Source organism: Ovis canadensis, chromosome 24, assembly GCF_042477335.2.
Source record: "Ovis canadensis isolate MfBH-ARS-UI-01 breed Bighorn chromosome 24, ARS-UI_OviCan_v2, whole genome shotgun sequence".
Taxonomy (NCBI): domain Eukaryota; kingdom Metazoa; phylum Chordata; class Mammalia; order Artiodactyla; family Bovidae; genus Ovis; species Ovis canadensis.
Window position 1 is genome coordinate 41,504,925 of NC_091268.1, and position 18,029 is coordinate 41,522,953.

Here is an 18,029-nt window from a genome sequence, read left to right on the forward strand (position 1 = left end):
CCTTCACACACATTAAGACAGAAAAGGTGAGAGTTCTGGGATCTGTCAGAATAACCAACAGTTTATTAAAAGCTTGCTGTAGGGCTCTGTGCCAGCCCCATAGCTGGGAGGGGCTCTCATGACTGCCCCCAGGCCTGGGAGCAGCCCCTTCCAAGGTTTTTATCTTGTTCACTTGCCCCAGCTCTGATCTCAATAAAAAAAAAAAAAAAGATAAAAGGACAAGACGGCACAGGACGTCAGACAGCAACGGGGGAATGGAGAGACCCAGGCATCCTGACCCCAAGACCCCATCCTGATCTCCTTTCAGGAAGGCCTTTTCCTCCCGTTCTTCCCTCCCAGGCCCCAGACCTGCTCTGCCACATCCAAAGTCTGGGGGCCTGGCGTCCCCAGTCCATGGCCCCATTCCAGGGGGTAGTATAGTTCTCTTTATATAATATATCTAGACCCACCCTTCCCCCTCCCCCAGGGGACTAGATAAATATTTGACACACATATCTCCCTCCTTTCCCGAGGCCGTGATGGAGAGAAACCCTGGCACCATGGTGGGGAGGCAAGGGCTCCCGGCCAGCCTTGAGGCACCTATGCCCAAGCTGGCCTTGGGCCGCTGGCCAGCCCAAGAAGCTCATGAGATGAGGTCTGAGGGGAGGAGCTGGAGCCAACATCCTATCCCCCACCCTTGGGTGGACCTCAGGCTTACAGCCCTCCAGGACCAGGCTCCACCCACCCCTGCCTCATTCATCTGCTCATATCCACCTTGTACTTCAGGAATAGAAGTGGGAGGAACCATTGAGGATGTGGGAAGCGACACTGGTGCTGCGGCTCAGAGGCCCAGGCACTGCAGCAGCAGGTGGGCCCACACTGTCACTGCCACTGCCCCCTGAGGCTGCTCGCCGCAGGGGCTGGGGGCTGTTTCTTAGCAGCAGCAGGGCTCCACCACGGGGTGTGCCACTCTGTGCCGGGGGCCCCAGCCAGTTTGGGGGACCCGGGGGAGCCAAGAGAGCAGGCTGACGCCAGGCCGGGGGTGGCATGCCTGGTGGAGGAGGGCCATGGCTCCAGTGTGCCCCTGAACGAGGAACCGGCCGGGAGGGCCAGGCGGGGGCAGGGGGTGGAGCAGGATAGCCCTGGGCAGCAGCTTCAGCTGGGATGCCCCCGAGAGCCATACTGGAGAAGCCCAGCCTCATGCTCTCTGCATCGAAAGCCTCAATCTCACGGGCCTGCCGCTCAAGCAAACTCCGGATTCGCTCAGAGCGCCCTGTCTGCAGGGCCAGCAGCTCCTCTTCCACCTGGGGTACCCAGAAGAGAGGTTAAGAGGATCCAGGATGGGGGCTGCCCTCCCCAGCCCATCCTGGAAGCCCAGCCCTCTCACCCGCTGCTCCAGCAGGGCCCGCCTCAGGGCTACTCTCTGCTCCAGCTCCCGCAACTCCCGTTCATGCTGACTCTCCGTGCGGATCTTGATCTTGCTCTGGTAAGCATTGAGCAGCTCCAGCTCTTGTTGCAGCTGCTGCCGAAGGGCCTGGAACTCTGCTTCCTGGGTTTCATCAAGCCGCAGCTAGAGATCAGGAAGAACAAATTTTAAGGGCCTTCTCCCCGACCCCCACAATCCTCCCCTGCCCCAGTAGGCCTGGGCCCTAAGGTTTCAAGAAGCACCAAGTCTCAATATCTATCAGAATGAAAGGTCATCATACCCTGTGACACAGCAATTACACTTCCAGGAATTTATCCCCCACGTATACTTGCACATGTGCTCGAAGATGTTCACTGAAGCGTTGTAATAGCAAAATACTGGAAACAACCTAAACGTCCACCAATAAGGGATGGGTTAAATAAATCATGGTACATCCATACCATGGGAAATTCTATGCTCTTAAAAAAATGAGACATGTACTGACATGGAAAGATGTCCAGGAAATATTCGGTGGAAAAAGAAGTTAAGAGGACAGTTTGCAAAGTGATTCCATTTTGGTTTAAGTCTTTAATATAATTTCCAAATATGCATAGGAAAAAAAAATCTAATACAATTCATTTTTAACAATTACCTCTGAGAGGTGGGATTAGGTGAGGGAATGGCAAATGAATAAGGACACTTTCACTTTTTATACTGTTTTACTTTAAGTGGCCCATTCCTGTGTCATGTGATCACTAACATCAACCTTCAAAACCCTCCAACTGGCCTGAAGGCCACACTCATTTTGATTTGCTCCCTATTCACACATTAAACTAACTCAGGCCCAGGAAAAAAGTACAGCCATTCTTTCCTTGGTGGTTCTCGGTGGAGTAGGCAGGCTGGCTTTGTCAAGACCTTGAGAAAATATTTAAAGGGAAATAAGAAAACTGTTGCAGAGAATCCCAACAGTGGGAAGAGTATCTGAGATTCCCAAGAACAAAAAGCCCCCTCTCTCTACACTTCCCACTTCCAGCGTTCACAGCTAAGCTGGAAATATCAAGGCCAACCTCCACCACGCTCCCTCCCTGGACCCCAGGCCTCACCGCCTGTGAGCTGAGCATCTCTGAGATGGACTGGTCGTACTGCTCAGCTAGGATTGCCAGCTTGCGGGTCTGTTCTTCCTTGAGCCGCTTAAGGAGGCTCTTGTGCTGAGCTTTGGGCGTGGTCTCCAGCAAATGGGCCCGCAGAGCCTTGTACTGCCGAGTCTGGATCTTACACGTCTCCTGGAACTGCTTCTTGATCTGCAGCTCCTTAGACTATGCAGTGGACGGACCAAAGGGAGATGGGAGCAGGGGGAAGGAGGAGGAACAACCGGGGAGAGGGGGAGAAGAAAGAGAGGAGGAGAGGAGACAGCAGCAGAGACAGGGAGAGGGAGAGAAACAGAAAACATGTTAGACAGAGGGGGCGGGGGAGCTGTATACAGACAGGCATGGAGAGATGGGGTTGTGTGGAGAGATCAAGAAGATGCTCAGTGGGCAAGAGGCGCAAAGAGAACAAGACAGCTTCCAAGAGCATGCTCAGAGTTGGGTGGACAACTCACAAGAAACAGCAGGAGAGTTCATGAAAGGGAACTGAGAATCTTTCAAGTACTGAGTGCACACAAGGAAGTTTTGACCATGCAGAGGAGGAAGAAAATATGACCTAGGACAGATGCCTGTGAGCAGATACAGAATATACACGAGTGAGAAAACCAAGTCACTCAACAGACCCATGGAAGACAGCAACAAAGCTGAGGAGACAGAGGAAGTCCCAGGTTCATCAGCTCAGGGTGGGAGGGAGGGAAGAATGATAAGCACCAAGCCAAGAAATGGGTAAGAAAGGGTGGCCCCATTTCGGGTCACACAAGGGAAAGGGGCAAAGGCGGTGGCCAGAAAGGGCCTGACAAGTTCAACAGGCCAGCAGCTGCCACCCTGACCAGACCTCCACACTCCAGCCCAGACTTTGTGCACTCAGCTCCCACTCCAAGCCCACAACCAATCCCATTTCCATGGCCCCCACACTTTTGGGCCCCCAAACTCACCACCCCCTACTGGGGATGGTTTGCAGTCCCATCCCCCAGCCCTGATGCCAGAAGAGAAACTCAGCTCCCAGACAGAAGGGAACCACACAGGGAGTGGGTTGGGAGAAAAGGCAGTGAACGAGGACGAAAAGGACCCAGGACCTGAGCACTCTCTGGGAGGAATCCACATACAGGGGAACCGTGGGACCAAGCAGCTCAACAGGGGCCCAGCCCTGCCGAGCTGGTAGTGGTCATGGTGCAATGAAGCTATGAAGGTAGAAAAGATGAGGCTGAGGAGTGAAAGGGGTTGAGATAACGTAGATGGGGTGAAAAGGTCATGGAACTGGGGGCCAAGGGTCCAGACTGGGGGCATACCGGGGAGGCTAGGCGGCAGGACAAAGCAGACAGAGGCAGCCTGGGCCAAAAGTACAGTTCCGCTCAGATATTTTATTTGTGTTTGTCTTTTTCTTTTTTTTTTTGGTGGGGGAAAGGGGACAGGTTGGAAGGGAGACAGAAAAACAAAATCAAAGAGAGAGAAAAAAAAAAACATGACTCTTCCCACCCATTGCCACCCCTGGCCCCAGGCCTGAGTCGATGAGGGTGAGGATGAGCACACACACAGCGGGAGAACAGCAATAATTTAGGGTGGGGAGGAGCATCAGGAGAACACAAAGCATCGTCTCCAGACTCCATGGCAGAGGAGGCTGCCTGTCTCGAGGCTGAAGGGCTGGGGGGTGAGGGGTGAGGTGTGGGGTGAATGGGAGGAGAGGGCAGGGAATGGAGAAACTTCACTGAGTAGTGGGAGATAAAGTGCTCAATGCTCTGGATTTGGGCTGGGGAGGAGCTGGAGTTGGTCACCTCCAGGGAGGTGGGGCCCGGGACTGGCGGGCTCGGGATCTCCGCCCAGCGAGCATCCCTGGCGGTGGCTGGTGGGAGGCAGGAGGGCCCAGCCGGCGCTGGCTGCGTGGAAGCAGCCGGGGGATACGGCTGGGCCGCTCACCCCGAAGCAGGCCCCAACTGGCCAGTGTGTGGACAGCCCAGGGGGGCAGGTGGGTGGCTAAACTTTGGCTGGCCCGGGCCAGGCGCCAGTTCCAGCCCTTGCACAGGGCCCAAAACCTGGCCAAAAGGGCTAGTGGGTGTCGGGCAGTGCGAGGATTACTCCGTCGGGGCCCAGGGACAGGAATACGGCTGCGGAAGCCATCCTTGTTGGTCTTGGGGTACAGTGCAAATAGGCCCCGGTCCCCCACGGCCCCGCAGCCCTGAAGGGCCCGGAAGACCATGGGTGACAGGCGCAGCAGAGCCCGCAACCAGAGTCGAGAAATGCCCCGGCGCATCCGGGGGCCCTGCTGTTGCACCCATTTGCCCCCTGCCGCCAGAGCTGCCAGAGGTAGAGCCAGGCCTGGCCAGGCGAGGAGCCAGGCAGCCCCAAGGCCCAGAGGGACGCCCAGGAGGCCTCGGCGCCAGCTCAGACTGAGGACGGCCCCCAGTGCAGTACCCTGAGCCAGGAGTAGGAACAGACTGGGGGGCAGGTGCAGAGCTGTACAAAGAAGTAGGTAGGAGGCCCCCAGGCCCACCAGCCCCACTTCAAGAGCCAGCAGGGCTGCCTGCAGGCCGCCCCCACCCTGGGCCGCCAGCAATGGGAGCAGCAGTAGAAGTAGTAGGGGCAAGAGGCCTGAGGAGGACCCCACTGCAAAGGAGAGTCCAGCCAGGAGGCCATGGGACAGGAGTCCAGGGAGCTGGCTAGTAGTGCCTGGCCTCAAATGTGTTGGAGGGGGTTCCGGGGGGATGTCTGGTGAGGGGCAGCCATCTCCAGGATCTCTTGGGGTCCTAAATGGAGCCCCCTCCTCCTCTTCCTCTTCCTCCTCAGGGACTGGGGTCAGTGCAGGACCCTGGACCCAGTCAAGCTCAAACTCCTCACCCAAGAGGCTGCCATCCTCCTTCCCCCACAACCTCCATTCCACCGATGCCTCCTGGCCCACAATGCTCCTCTCCTGCAGTGCTGGGGATGGCACTCTGAGCTCCTCTGTCTCCTCCTCAGGTAGCCCCCAAACCTCATCAACTAAACTCTCATGGTTTTGTGGACTGGGGCTAGCGGTCCCTGACTCTTCCCCCAGTATCCTCTGCTCCTCTGGCTCCACGGCAGCCCCCCTCTTCCCCAGAACCCTCCTCTCGGGAACTGCTTCCTCCTCCTCTCCCAGCATCCTTTGGTCCGGGACTGCCTCCTGGCCAGGTGAGCAGGGCTGCTCCTCTCTAGGGGCGCCTGTGTTAGGTGGTCCCACAGCCCCAGGAACGGGGAGCGGGAGGCCCGGGGGACGCTGGCCTGCACGTACTTTGAGGCTCTTGGGCTGCTGGCGAACCTGGGCCGCGTGCTTCTGCCGCAACTCCTGCTCACGCCGCTTATTGTACTCCAGCTGGTTGCCCAGCTCCGTCTGGTGCTGCAGGCGGGTGAGCTCAGCCCGAGTGCGCTGCACAGCCTGTAGCTGCCGGAGCTCCAGCTCCCGCGTGGCCTCATGCTGCCGCAGCAGCAACGCACACTCCAAGTCCTTCTGTGTCTGTTTCTTGTTCAAGTCCTGAGGCAAAAGGGAGGCAGGGGCCAGAAAGCGGTTAGGACGCCTTGTGAGTGTCAAGGAAATAAGAGCCCCAGGACTTCTTGGCAAGGGAACTGACGGTGGGGAGATGAGGGGTATGGGTGAAAGGGAAAAGGGTGCCAAACTCCTGGCAGGCTGGGAACTCAAGTGTGGTCTGGTGGGCACAAGAAGTCAGAGAGATGCTAAAGAGAAGACAGCCCACAACATGAATGAGGGCAGAGAGGAAAGATGGTCCCAAGTGAGGCAGATTAAACAGGGCAGGAGCCTAGGACCTGGGAGGCGACAGGGGGAGGGGGAGGCCTACCTCTCGCAGCAGGTCCTGGTCTAAGCTGTGGCGCGCCAGCAGCATCTTGCGCTTGTACTGGCGACATTGCAGCTCAAAGTACTGGCGCTGCCGCCGCAGCAGCCCAGCCTCCTCCTCTGCCTGGCACTGCTGTAGCTGCTCCTTCTGCCGCAAAAGCCACTCAGCCTTCTCCCGCTTGGGGGTGCTGGGGTTCTCCTGGAGTTCCTAGGAAAGGGCAGTAGGAGAGCCAGGGGGTCAAGGCCTGCCTCACCCCCCACCAAGCCCACCCACAGCTCCGGTCCAAACTCACCTCCTTCAGCTGCTCCTTCCGCAGTTTGTAGGTTCGCTTCTGCGCCTCCAGCAGGGCGGCCAGCTCCTTCTTCTGCTGCCCAAGGATGTGCTGCTGGAACTTCCGCTCCTCAGCCTGAGCGGCTCGCGCCTCCTTCTCCCCGATGGCCTGGTGCCTCCGGGACAGCTTTTCGGCCTCAGCCCCAAAGCCAGCCCGCTGTGCCTCGAGCTCCCGCTGCAGCCGCGCACTGTGCTCCTCGCGCTCACCCCTCAGCCGTGACTCCAACGCCAGCAGCTGTTTCTGGTGCTGTCGTCGCATCCGCTTATAGCCACTCAGCTGCTCCCGCAGGGCTGAGTCCTGCTCATGCTCCTGAATCTGGCGGCTGACCTGGGGAGGGAGAAAGGATGAGGAGTGGGGCGCACCTCTGGCCCCGTGTTATTAACACACACACCGTCTTTGTGCTGTATGGGCAAGAACGTGAGGTTTCAATGCATGGGTTTAATTCTCATTTGGTACCTTCCTCACTTAACCTTTCTGAGCCTGCCACCTCCACTGGAGAATGGAGACATCATCTCCCTCATGGGTTGGTGTGACTGCATCAGACAAGAAAAGGGATTGAACATGGGACAATTCAGATTGATCCAAAAGAGTAAAAGAATCAAGACAGACCTGGGCCCAGATCCCCAGCTCTGCCACTTCCTAACCATGTGACTTCAAGAAAGTTAATGCTGCTAAGCCTCAGTTCTGTCACAAGAGACAATAACACCTCCTCATAGTGGGCTGTGGAGATTAAGTTCGCTACCTATGTAATAGTGTCCAGAATACTCTGAACTAGAAAGTGATTGTTCCTTCCCCTTCAACAAACACTGAAGACCCTTTACAGCCCAGGTATGGAGGCAGAATACAGACCATAGGATGCTGGATGACAAGAACACTGGATCTGGATGCCCTCATCTGAAGTTTGAACTCAGATCCCATTGTTCAAAGGCTATGTCAATGGCCCCAAACGAGTTCAGGTGGCCAAATCCCTAGAAGTCCCAGACCTCTCTCACAGTATCACAAAGCACCAAGCATCAGAGGGTCTTTAGAGTTATCCTAGCAGAACAACCAGTCATAAGGAGAGGCTAAAAGAACACAACAGACCAACCAATGGCCTCCAAGAGGACTGTCAACACAGCTAAACAAGAACGTAATCTAAAAGTCTACTAAAATTATAGACAAAAAATTCTATCTTAGGGAAACAGTTTTCCTATCAACTGAGGGGAAAAAACCCCCCAACGCCATGCCTTTATTTTAGGCGAGGACCAAGGTACTGGTTACAGAATTTGAGAACTACTAAACGGAGCCCTTCTGAGTCACAACTGTGTCATCTCTTAAATGGAATCATATCCTCACCCTCCCAGAAAAGCTGGAAGGATTAAATACAGGCAGGTGTGGGGGCCGGCAAGCCAATTACTGGTACAGGCAGATACCTATATACCATCTCTGCTCTCCAGGGGCACAGAATCCAGCAGACCTGTCACAATGCTGTTCAGGAGCACCAAAGCACAGAACACAAAGCACCTGGCTGGCCAGGAGCCTGGGAAGACACACTAGGAGATGCTATTTAAGTCAAGTCACAAAGACAGGGTGAGAGTTGGGCAACATGACCAAAACAGTCTACTGAGAGAAGGGAGGTGAGGGGGGAGCATTTAGGTGAGACAGTCGAGGTAAGAAGGAAGTGACAGCAACAGAGTCTGGAATCTGGACTTAATCACACCCCACAGGGAGAAAGCCATTTCTGAACTTAAATAGTCTTGGGGACCTAGGATGGCTGTGCTTACCAGGGAGGCAGTACGGATGGTGGCAAAGTGGTCCCTGTTGCGGCAGTAGGCCCGTCGGCGGGCCGAAGAGGTGGTAGAGGAGGGAGCTGGGGCCGCAGGTGGCTGGAGAGGCCCTGGGGTCATCTCTGGCTGATAGGGGTCATCATAGAGGTTATCAGAGCCCTAGAGGAAGAGAAGGTGGAAGGAATGCCCGAGTCTCAGAGGTCAGAGGGTCCAGAGAGAATTCCCTGAAGACCCAGTCAGACCTGGAGTAGGGCCCTGTGGCTGTCAAGCCTACTCAGGCACAGTTGCATACCGGCAGCCGGTGGATGATGGAGCTGTGGGAGGTGACTGTGTGCTCTCCCTCCTGCATCATGGCCATCTCCCGGGCTTCAGGACCTTCTTCCTCCTCCTCCTCCTCTTCCTCCTCTTCTTCTTCCTCCTCATTATCAGAGGCATCTGCCAGGCTGTTGACTGAGCTGCTCTGGCTGGAGGCGCTGATGGACATGCTGGGCACTGAATGGCTACTCTCTAGACTGGTCAGTGTCCCGGCCCGGTGCATGTAGGGCTCTGCCTCCTGTGGACAGGACATGGGCTTGTTGGGCAGGGAAGGTGAAGGGCAAGGCAAGTGCACGTGGAGGTAGCACACGGAGACAGAGGGTATGAAGAGGGGTCGGGGAGCGGGACCAAGCAGCTGCTCAGAGGCAAGTACAACATGGTGGTGAAGATGGCAGCAGGGCACCCTGGGTCACCTCCTCCTCCTCTGGGGCCTCCGCGCCAGGGCCATTGGGCGCCTCCTGGAACAGGATCTTCTTCATCTTGCGGTACTGCAGGTTGTCCAGCTCCCGAACAGCATCCTTGGTCCTCTGGATAAGGTCCATGATGACTGTGGGTGGCCGCTCACGGAGCACAAAGCGGTGCTGGGGAAGAGAACACTGAGGCCTGCTGCCCGGCACCCCCGCACCCCACCATCCCACGGATCCCGGCATTCCCTCCGGCCTGAGGCACTCCCCTGGGGCCCGTGCCCACCACAGCCTGATGCTGGCCTTGTCCCAAGCCCTCCTCCCACATTAATTTTTACCACCCAATCTCTACTCCCCAGACACTCTTGTTCCTCCAGGCATGGCTGACAGGCAAGAATAGCCAGAGACCTGGATTCTAGTCCAGGTTTTCAAAGTGTTCTGTGCCCCTGAACATGTCATGAGGCTTCTTTGGGCCTCACAAGGCATCCCACAGTTATAAAATAAGTGGATCAAACTAGACAGTTCCCAACTAGGGGTCCTAGGGCCCCCATGGATCTCTGAAGGAATGTGGGCCCCTCTACTTTTGATAACTTGAAAAACACCTAGGGAAATCCTACATTCACCCACAACAAGGTTACATAGGCTTTTGGCTTGAATTACATTAGATCAGTGTGGTAACCCTGGTTATCGTACGCTGACCAGAAGCTCTGACTTGCAATTATAAGTCTTGGATTAATGAAAGATGTGAAAACAAATTATTACTTAATAAAGGCAGTCTCCTAGACAAGCTCTTGCAAAACAGAGTCCACTGGGCACTGGGGATATGTGTGGGAATTCATAAATGAAGTTCTTGGTAGAGGAAGAATCAGGAATCACTACTTTCACTGAGGGGTTTCTGTGATTCCAACAAACTTCAGTTCTAGGAGAATGCTAGGTCAGTGAGCCCTCACCTTCAGAAGAACCTCTGAGGTTGGTCTGTCTTGAGGGATTTTCTGAAGGCAGGAGTCGACAAAATTCCGGAAGTACTCAGACCTAGAAGTCATAGGAGGGTAAGAATGGGGTGAAGAGGACATGAGTCAGGCAGCCTGACCCCTATGGCCTAAGCCCTGGGCCCAGAAACCCCAGTCCTCACCAGTGTCCTGACTGGAGCACGGGGGACTCGTTCTGTGCAATGTGGTATAAGGCACTCATCGCATTCATGTTAAACAGCGGTGGTTTCCGTTCCGCTACAGAGAAAGGTCAAGGGGGAGAAGGTGAGAGCTGGAAGGTGGGCAGAGGAGACTGAAATTAAAATCAGAAGACTCTGGTCCACACCCCCGCTCCCCGACCCTAAGCAATTCCCATAACCTCCATCAATTCCTTCCTCTCTTAAGATACAATATCCAGTCTTTCTGCTGCACATGGGTAGAACAGGTATCAGAGAAAACAACACATGCAAAAGCACCAACAAAGGCAGAGGGAAGCACATTCACTTGCCAGCCCAGCTAATATTTACCAGGTGCCCAATGAGAGCAAAAAACTTGCTTAGGTACTGGAAAAGATAAACAGACAGGCCTTGTCTTCAAGGAATCTCCAGTCTAACAGAGAAGGTTAAATGAGACTCAACAAATAACATCAAGTTCAAAGTGCTAGTAACTGGCCTAAGAACAAAACAGTAAATGGCTGGGAAGCCAGGCCTTTAAGTTGGCCCATTTGCAGTAGTTTCAGGGAAGCTTGTTTGGAAAAAGGAATAATGGAGGGAGGCCTTAGTTCAGAAGTTGCAAGCCAGAAGCCCCTTGCGGCCCAGACAAATGTTTTGTGTTGTTTTGGTTTGGGCCTTGACAATGATCTTTAAATTCTGACACTAGCAACGAAATAACCTAAATTTCCAGTTTCTTTTTTAAAAAATTAGATCTGGTGAAATGAAGCCTACATTCCTGCATAACAATGGGCTGGAGCTAAACAATAGCTGCCTGTTCTCCTGGGAACAGCAACCTCCAGTTTGCATTAGTCTCCTCCATACTGCTTCTCTGACACCAACTGAGTATCAGTTGCCACTTACAATCAAGATTGATGTTTTTTTTCTATAATAGAGAAACAGTTTTCTGTGCACATTTCTGTACCAAAAACTAGCAATAAAATGGATAGCTCTGGATTTTTCTTATACTGGCTTGCTTCACATACTTCCATCGCCTATCTGTTCACAGCCTTAAATGGTAAGTGTGTAGACAGAGGGAAAGGCAAGCCCAAATCTCCAACCTCAGGCCAAGGACAGGGTACAAAGGTAATTAACAGGAAATATTCACAGCACACTTAGGGGTGGAGCTTATAAAGGGGAAACCCAGCCTTTAGGGAGCAAGAGCCTTAAGCTTGGTGTAAGTAAGAACGGGGATGGCTTCAGTCTTGGAAGGCAACAGGGAGGCTCTGAGGAGAGAAAACAACAGCACATCTCTGATGTAAAAGAGAATGGAAGGAAGAAGAGACTGGCAGTGGGAAAGATCACGACAGGAAGTTCTTGGTAAGAGTAACTAAAAGCATCTCTTTCTTGGGCACCTATTTTGTGCCTGGTACAGTTGTTCCAACAGCACTGGCTGGCAGAAAAGAGAACCTCAACATGGCTTCAAGACCTCATGAACTCACTGAACCGAACTCTTTGGCCTTATCACTCACTGCTCTTTGCTACCAACTAAAGCTAGTCTCAGCTCCACAGGCCTGCTCCTCATTCTCTGTCTATAATGCTTTTCTCTACAAGCCTTCCAACAGTTACCTATTATTTGTTGTATGGTTCTGTTTAGACATCTCTGCTACAAGAAGACCTTCCTCAGCCTCTAACTAGGTCAAGTCCCTTGTTTTCTGGTTGTACTGTTCCTATATCATTTCCATTCAGCTTTTTTCACATAGAGAAAAAATGCCTACTTACCCCACTTGAATGTAAGTTCCAAGAAAGCAGGAACCTCATTCACTGCTATACCCTCAGAACCTACTAGCACAGTGCATGGTACTTAGTGAGCACTCAAAAAAAAAAGATTTAGAACTAGAGTAGTGGACAGGAAAAGATGAATGCTATGAAATCTTTTGGCCTAAGAAATGGCAGGGTTTGACAGCTGCTTGTACTGGGAATCAAGGGTCCTCAAAATGGACAGGTGCCTGAAAGCCTCAGAGGATGGGACAGTATAGGGATAAAGTAAGAAAAAGAGAAAGGAGTGGAGAGAAAAGAGGATAAAGGAGCAGAGAGACGAATGTCCTTACCCAGCTCGATGCAGGTTATGCCTAAGGACCAGACATCCACCTTGCCATCGTATTGTCCCTCATCCATCGCCAGGATCACTTCTGGAGCCATCCTGGGAGAATGGTCAGGAGAGAGAGGCTAATCACCCGCCCAGACCCTGCCAACTCTTGCTCCCAACATCCCGGGAGCTCTCTCCATTCACCACCACTCCCACTCACCAGTACGGGGTGCCCACGAAGGAGTTGGCAGGTGCCATGATGGATGCAGAGCCGAAGTCCCCCAGTTTCACCAAGCCTGGCTCTGACAGCAGGATGTTTCCAGCCTTCACATCCCTGCCAAAGGGAAAGCAAAGGGGTAAGACATGCATCTCAGGAAGGCTGGGCAGGGGCTTTGGCCAAGAAGACTACAGCCCAGCACAAGGAGGGGTGGTACGCAGAACACTAGCTCCCTCCCAGCCATCACCAGTGCTGCTTGTACCTATGAATCATGTTGTGGGAGTGCAGATAAGCCAGGCCCTGAAGGGCCCCGTGGGTCACAGCTGCAATCTCCACCTCCTGAAGGGGCTTCTTGTGCACTGGGGAGTAAGGGAAAACCATCAAAGGAGGGAGTCCAGGGTGGGGCTGAAACTACTTCCCCTTTACCCATCCCCTACAGCTTCTCTGCTCTTCTCCCTTTTCCCACTTGTTGGCCAAAGAATCACTTACCTTCCAGAAGGTCAGAAGCTGAACCCAGGCAATACTCCATCACCAGCTATGGAAGGGTCAAGGGTCAGAAATCAGCAGACCTGGCCACCCCTGGCCTAGCTCGCTCGGGGAGAGATCCAAAACAGAGGGGTTCCTTGCCTAGCCACTACTCAAGCAATGCCCCCCCGGGGTAATAACAGGGAGAAAGGACAACTGAGAAAACAAAAAGGTGGGGGAAGTCCCTGGAGTTAGGACCTCCTTTAGAAAGAGCCCAAGAGGTCACTACCAGCAGCAGCTGAATCCCAGCATTCAATCTCCTGCTCCTCCAGCCCGTGTGCCCCACTTCAACTGCTAACAGGCTACGTCACTCTTCAGCCTCTCTTTCTGGATGCACAATATGACTTATGAGTTTGTTTGAGGACTAAAAAGGTTGGGAGAAATTTCCTCCCTCCCAAGATCTGCATGACAACACCCTGAACAGGGTCCACCTCGGAGACTAGACCAGAATAAGGACAGGCCTGAGTACTGGCAAAGATGATGAGGGCAGAGTCGGGGGCTGAGTACTGGCAAAGATGATGAGGGCAGAGTTGGGGGCTAGCTCACCCAAGCTGTGTGCTCCCTCAGGTAACAGCCCCGGTACTGAATGGTATTGGGATGCCGAAGCTTCTGTAGGAACCGCACCTCCTTGATGATGTCCTGCCATTTCTGAGAGAAGGTAAGAAAGGGGAGGAGGGGTTTACTTAGTCTGTATCTTAAGACTGGGGTCCTCGGCATCCTACCCAGTCTGTCAAGCTCAACCTACCTCATTTGACTGCTTTCCACTGTAGGACATCTTCTTGATGGCCACCACCTCACTATTCCGGACATCCCGGGCCTGAGGACCAGACCAGAAGGTAGTGAAGGTCCCCAGAAAGCACTGGGCAGCAAGAAGACTTGCTGGCCCAGTAGGAGAGGGCAGGAAAGGCTGGTGTGGTGGAGGAGAGGAGCATACAGGGCTGTCTGGAGGTCCACAGTGGGGAGACAGTCCCTACCCCACCCTCCCAAGCTTTAACTCACAAAGTACACAGCTCCAAAACTGCCATGGCCAATCTCGCGGAGGTCAGAAAAGAGCTTTTCTGGGTCATCCTTGAAGAAAAGCTCAGCCACATCGGGGTCCTTCAGGCTTCCGGCCCGGCCCCCAGCTGGCATGGTGGCCCCTGGGGGCCCTGAGAGTGGGGCTTGACCTGGTGAAGAGAAGGGACCCTTAGAACAAAGACCGGGCCCTCAGAGAGAGAAAGGAGCCAGCCCTTCAAGTTTCTGTTTTCTCCCCTAGTTCCGACAAGGGGGAGGCACTACTAAGGAAGGGAGGGGGAGATTAGGAACAACATCAAAGCTCCAAAAAAAAATAAAATAAAATAATGAAGTTGCCCTGGCAACCAGAGTACGGGGGGCTGGGTCCCTGGAGTCCCTAAAACTGAAGGAAGACTGGGAGTTCAGCATCCTCACCAACACCCTCAGCCCTCAACAAGTTTCATTTCCCCATAACTCCTAAATCTCCCCTCAAGAATAAAGATTCTGCCTCCCAGCTAGAGCCCCATGTCCCCAAAGCGTCCTGTCCCACAAGTCCCATGCCCCAAATATTTCCAGGCACCTTCCCATTCCCCTTGGCGTGGAGGCCCCCTCCTCCCTCAACCTCTCACACTCTGGAAGAGAGCAGGAAACAGCCAGGCCGGAGGCAGTGGAAATCCGGCCATTGTTACAAGTGGGTACTGGCCCAGAGGGGCCAGGAGGCTTGCTCTCAAAAAGGGCCAGGGATGCTGTGGCAGGCAGGAGATCCAGAATGGGAGGACAGAGAGAAATGGCATCTGGCTCTGTGGGCTTGCAATCTAGATTGCCTTACTTGTCCAGTCCAATGGCATACCCATCACACATGTACAGGACACTGGTGGCACAAAGAACATGTACTGAGCATGTGTAGTAAGCACCTTCTGTGCATTATGTCATTCAATCCTCACCACAACCTTATGAGGTGTTACTATTACCCCTATCTACTTTAACAGCCCTATACAACAAGAAGGGAAGGATCGTTATCACCATTTCACAGATGAGATTGCTGAGGCACAGAAAGGAAGGACTTCTCCAAGGCCAGCCAACAGGCTCTTCTCCTCTCCAGTCAAAAACTCACCCCAAGCTCAGCTCCCTCCTGCAGGAAGCCTCCCCTGACTACCTCAGCTCTTGGGGAGAGCTTCTAGAGCCCACAGTCAGAAAAATATTGAAAACTCCAGCAATACACATCAGTCAAGACCCCCCACCCCCCAGGGGATTCCAGGCCAGGTGCCTGGATAAGCACTTGTTGGAATTTAGGGACAAAGGAGTTTTCAGTGGCACTGGGCTCCCAGGGCAGAGTCCTAGCTCCTTGAAAGCTCCTAACAATCGAACATGCAATTATATCCTGTTGAGCATTGTTTCCTGTTGTGTTGTTCATTTTGTCTCCTCAGCCCAACTGGAAGCTGGAGGGCAAGAAGTAAGCGCGCCTCTCTGGTGGGCCCCCAGGGTGCAGAGGGCTCAGAATAGCCTGGGAGATTGATTGACTGCCCTCAGCCCAGCCCCAAGCAGCTCCCAGGCCCTGTTCTCCATTCTCCTGCCAGCAACCCTGCCAAGCACCCCTCACCCCCACCACACACCCACACACAAAGGCAGGTGCTCACAACTTGCCAAAGGAATGTTCCTGACCTCTTTACCAGCACCCAGCCAAGAATGCCAACCGAGGACCCCAGGTCACATATAAGAAATGCCAACAAACACCACAAGGGGCCTCTTCCTCAAATTACAAACATCTGAGTGATTACCAAGGTCTGTGCTAAATCATAACTACCTTCTAAAATGGACAATGTTACCTCCACGCTATAGACAAGGAAACCCAAGCCTGTCCACCCTAAGCTACACTACCAATGCATTTCATCCACAGTGGACAGCAACAGGGCTTTGAGTAAGTTCCTTAACACTTGGTCTTCTCTTCAGTAAAATGGATTAGTGTAGAGCTGTTGTGAAATTTTAAATGAGATCTCATACTTAGGAACATTATGCAGACACTCAGCATATGGATTTTTCCTTCCCTGCCTCCAGAGTCATCACCACAAGGCTTAAATACTTTGGGGATCATTCTGCCCCCTGGCAGCTTGGCTTTAACTGTTAAGAGACATCACTATCATTTGTCGGAAGACACAGCCCTCTTAGGAACCCAGGCCAAAGACGGGGATCAGGGTAAAGATGAAGGTCACAGTAGAGACAGAAATCCATGAGGCAGAAGGCAGGAGCCAGAGCCTCCCATCAGGAAAGGTTCTGAGAACATCCCTCCTAAAAAGGAAGCTCTCCTCCCTCCCATTCTTCAATCTCACCCCAACCCATTCTACTCTGGACCCCTGGCTAAACCTAGGAATAGAAGAAAAGAGATGACAAGAGACAGGTATGGAACAGGGGCAAGACTTGATCAAGGACCTGAGTTCAAATTCTGATTCTGCCACTGTGTGACCTTGGGCAACCTCTCTGGGCCTCAGTATGCTCAACTGTAAAATGGGAAGACAGCAATAAAACAGCCCCCCACCACATGAATGGGAGGAGAGATCACATGACAGCATGGACCTAAAGCACTTTGTAAACGATAAATCTTCTGACAAATGAGATTACTTACACCATCATAGCAAGGGGTTGGAAGGTAACAATAGGTGAGGGGAAATACTGCCAAGAACCCCCAAACACAAATGTACACATACACTTCCTCGAAAGGACAAGAAACCCAACCAGACCAAGCCTGAAGAACAGATAAGCAGGCCGACCACGGGGAGCGGAGGTCTGGGAATTAACACCTCAAAGGAAAGAGAGTTACAATCACGAAGGAGTAACTGTGAGGGGCAAAGTGAACGGGGAGATGACCAGAAGGGTGCAAATCCTTCTGATTAGCTCAAGGACTGTAGGGCGTGACCCCAGGTGACATGACAGACCCCGTCATCTGAGGTCCTCCATCAACTAGATATAAGGAGGGGAAGAGGAAGGGGAAGAAGGTGGCAGCAGAAGGCAAGACTAGCCAGAGGCTGACCACTGGCTCAGCTGGCTTCCCCATCCTGAGCAGAAAGTCTACCCAGGCCCAGCTTTCCAGAAAGCAACCTTTCTTCTCAAGCTAGACACAGGGACCCGCGCCCCTGCACCCCGTGTCTCACCTGGTAGGGGTCACTGTGATGCCCCAGCGCTTCCGCTTCCTCCTGGGGTCCTCCAGCGGCTCTGCCAAGCAGGGAGAGGGGCAAGGAGACCTTTCCCCTCGCCACCTCTTCCTCGGCTTTCGCTCTTCCTGAGGGGCGGGCCCGGGAAGCCTCCCCTGGAGGGGAGGGGGTGACAACCTGGGCTGACCTCGCGGTCCAGTCCTCCTCCTCCTCGAGGGCGACAGTTGCTGAATCCCGGATTTCTGATTGTGGGGTCTGAACCCCAGATATGTGAACGGGGGGAGGCTGAATCTGATATTTGAATTCTTGGGGAATGAACCCCGGACACTGGTGTGCACGGGGTGCTGAACCCCAGATTTTTGAAATCCTATGAAACAGAGCCCCAGGTTTAGAGAGGTTGGGACCCGAGTCCCAGATATCTGGAATCTCAGGGGCTGATACCCGGATATCTGAGAAGCGTGGGGTCAAGCCCGGAAATTCGGGACCAGGGGACTGAGCCCCAGGTCTTCGGCCACCGACAGGGGGCCTACCCGAGGACGTCCGACCGCACGGCCCCTCTCACGCCGGGGTCCGAGGGTGACAGCCCCCACTCCCGCCCCAGCCCCCTCCCTTTCCCCTTCTCTCTCCCGAGGATAGCTGAAAGATTGTAGCGAAGGGCGGTCCTCGTGCCCTCTCTCCCTCTCTTCTTCTCAGTCTCAGCCTCTCTCCGCACCACAGCCCTGGTCTCGTCCCGGTCTCCCTCTCCCTCTTCCTCCCAATTCCAAGATGGAGACCGGGCGGGAGCGCGCAAGCGC

At 53.7% G+C, this 18,029-nt stretch overlaps 1 protein-coding gene across 4 annotated transcripts; it reads right to left on the reverse strand.

Moving 5' to 3' along the window:
* Positions 1-41: 41 nt before the first annotated feature.
* TAOK2 (TAO kinase 2) lies at positions 42-18,019 on the reverse strand. Of its 4 annotated transcripts, XR_011252643.1 has the most exons (20): positions 17,236-18,002; positions 14,096-14,262; positions 13,842-13,913; positions 13,643-13,744; positions 13,061-13,106; positions 12,834-12,930; positions 12,575-12,688; positions 12,377-12,468; positions 10,281-10,374; positions 10,099-10,180; positions 9,158-9,325; positions 8,722-8,982; positions 8,427-8,588; positions 6,625-6,990; positions 6,336-6,539; positions 5,774-6,013; positions 2,488-2,700; positions 1,686-1,793; positions 1,367-1,549; positions 42-1,283 (listed from the first exon to the last, which is right to left on the reverse strand). XR_011252643.1 is itself a non-coding variant. In XM_069569996.1 (19 exons), exons 2-19 carry the CDS (start codon positions 14,225-14,227, stop codon positions 762-764), a joined length of 3,150 nt encoding a protein of 1,049 aa, XP_069426097.1. In that variant the 5' UTR covers positions 14,228-14,262; positions 17,236-18,013; the 3' UTR covers positions 42-761. The 4 variants fall into 4 exon arrangements, 2 of the variants coding, with proteins under 2 accessions (XP_069426097.1, XP_069426096.1); XR_011252642.1 differs by having other exon boundaries at positions 1,367-1,793; XM_069569996.1 differs by lacking the exon at positions 1,686-1,793 and having other exon boundaries at positions 17,236-18,013.
* Positions 18,020-18,029: the final 10 nt, after the last annotated feature.

Bases quoted from the DNA above. Each gene is read 5' to 3' on its own strand.
- TAOK2 (XM_069569995.1), bottom strand. From the start codon at position 14,227: ATGCCAGCTGGGGGCCGGGCCGGAAGCCTGAAGGACCCCGATGTGGCT. The intron at 8,983-9,157 runs GTGACCCAGGGT...TCCTGTCCACAG, and splicing joins AGGCCCCAGAGGAGGAGGAG to GAGGCAGAGCCCTACATGCA. The intron at 6,540-6,624 runs GTGAGTTTGGAC...GCCCTTTCCTAG, and splicing joins GGAAGGAGCAGCTGAAGGAG to GAACTCCAGGAGAACCCCAG.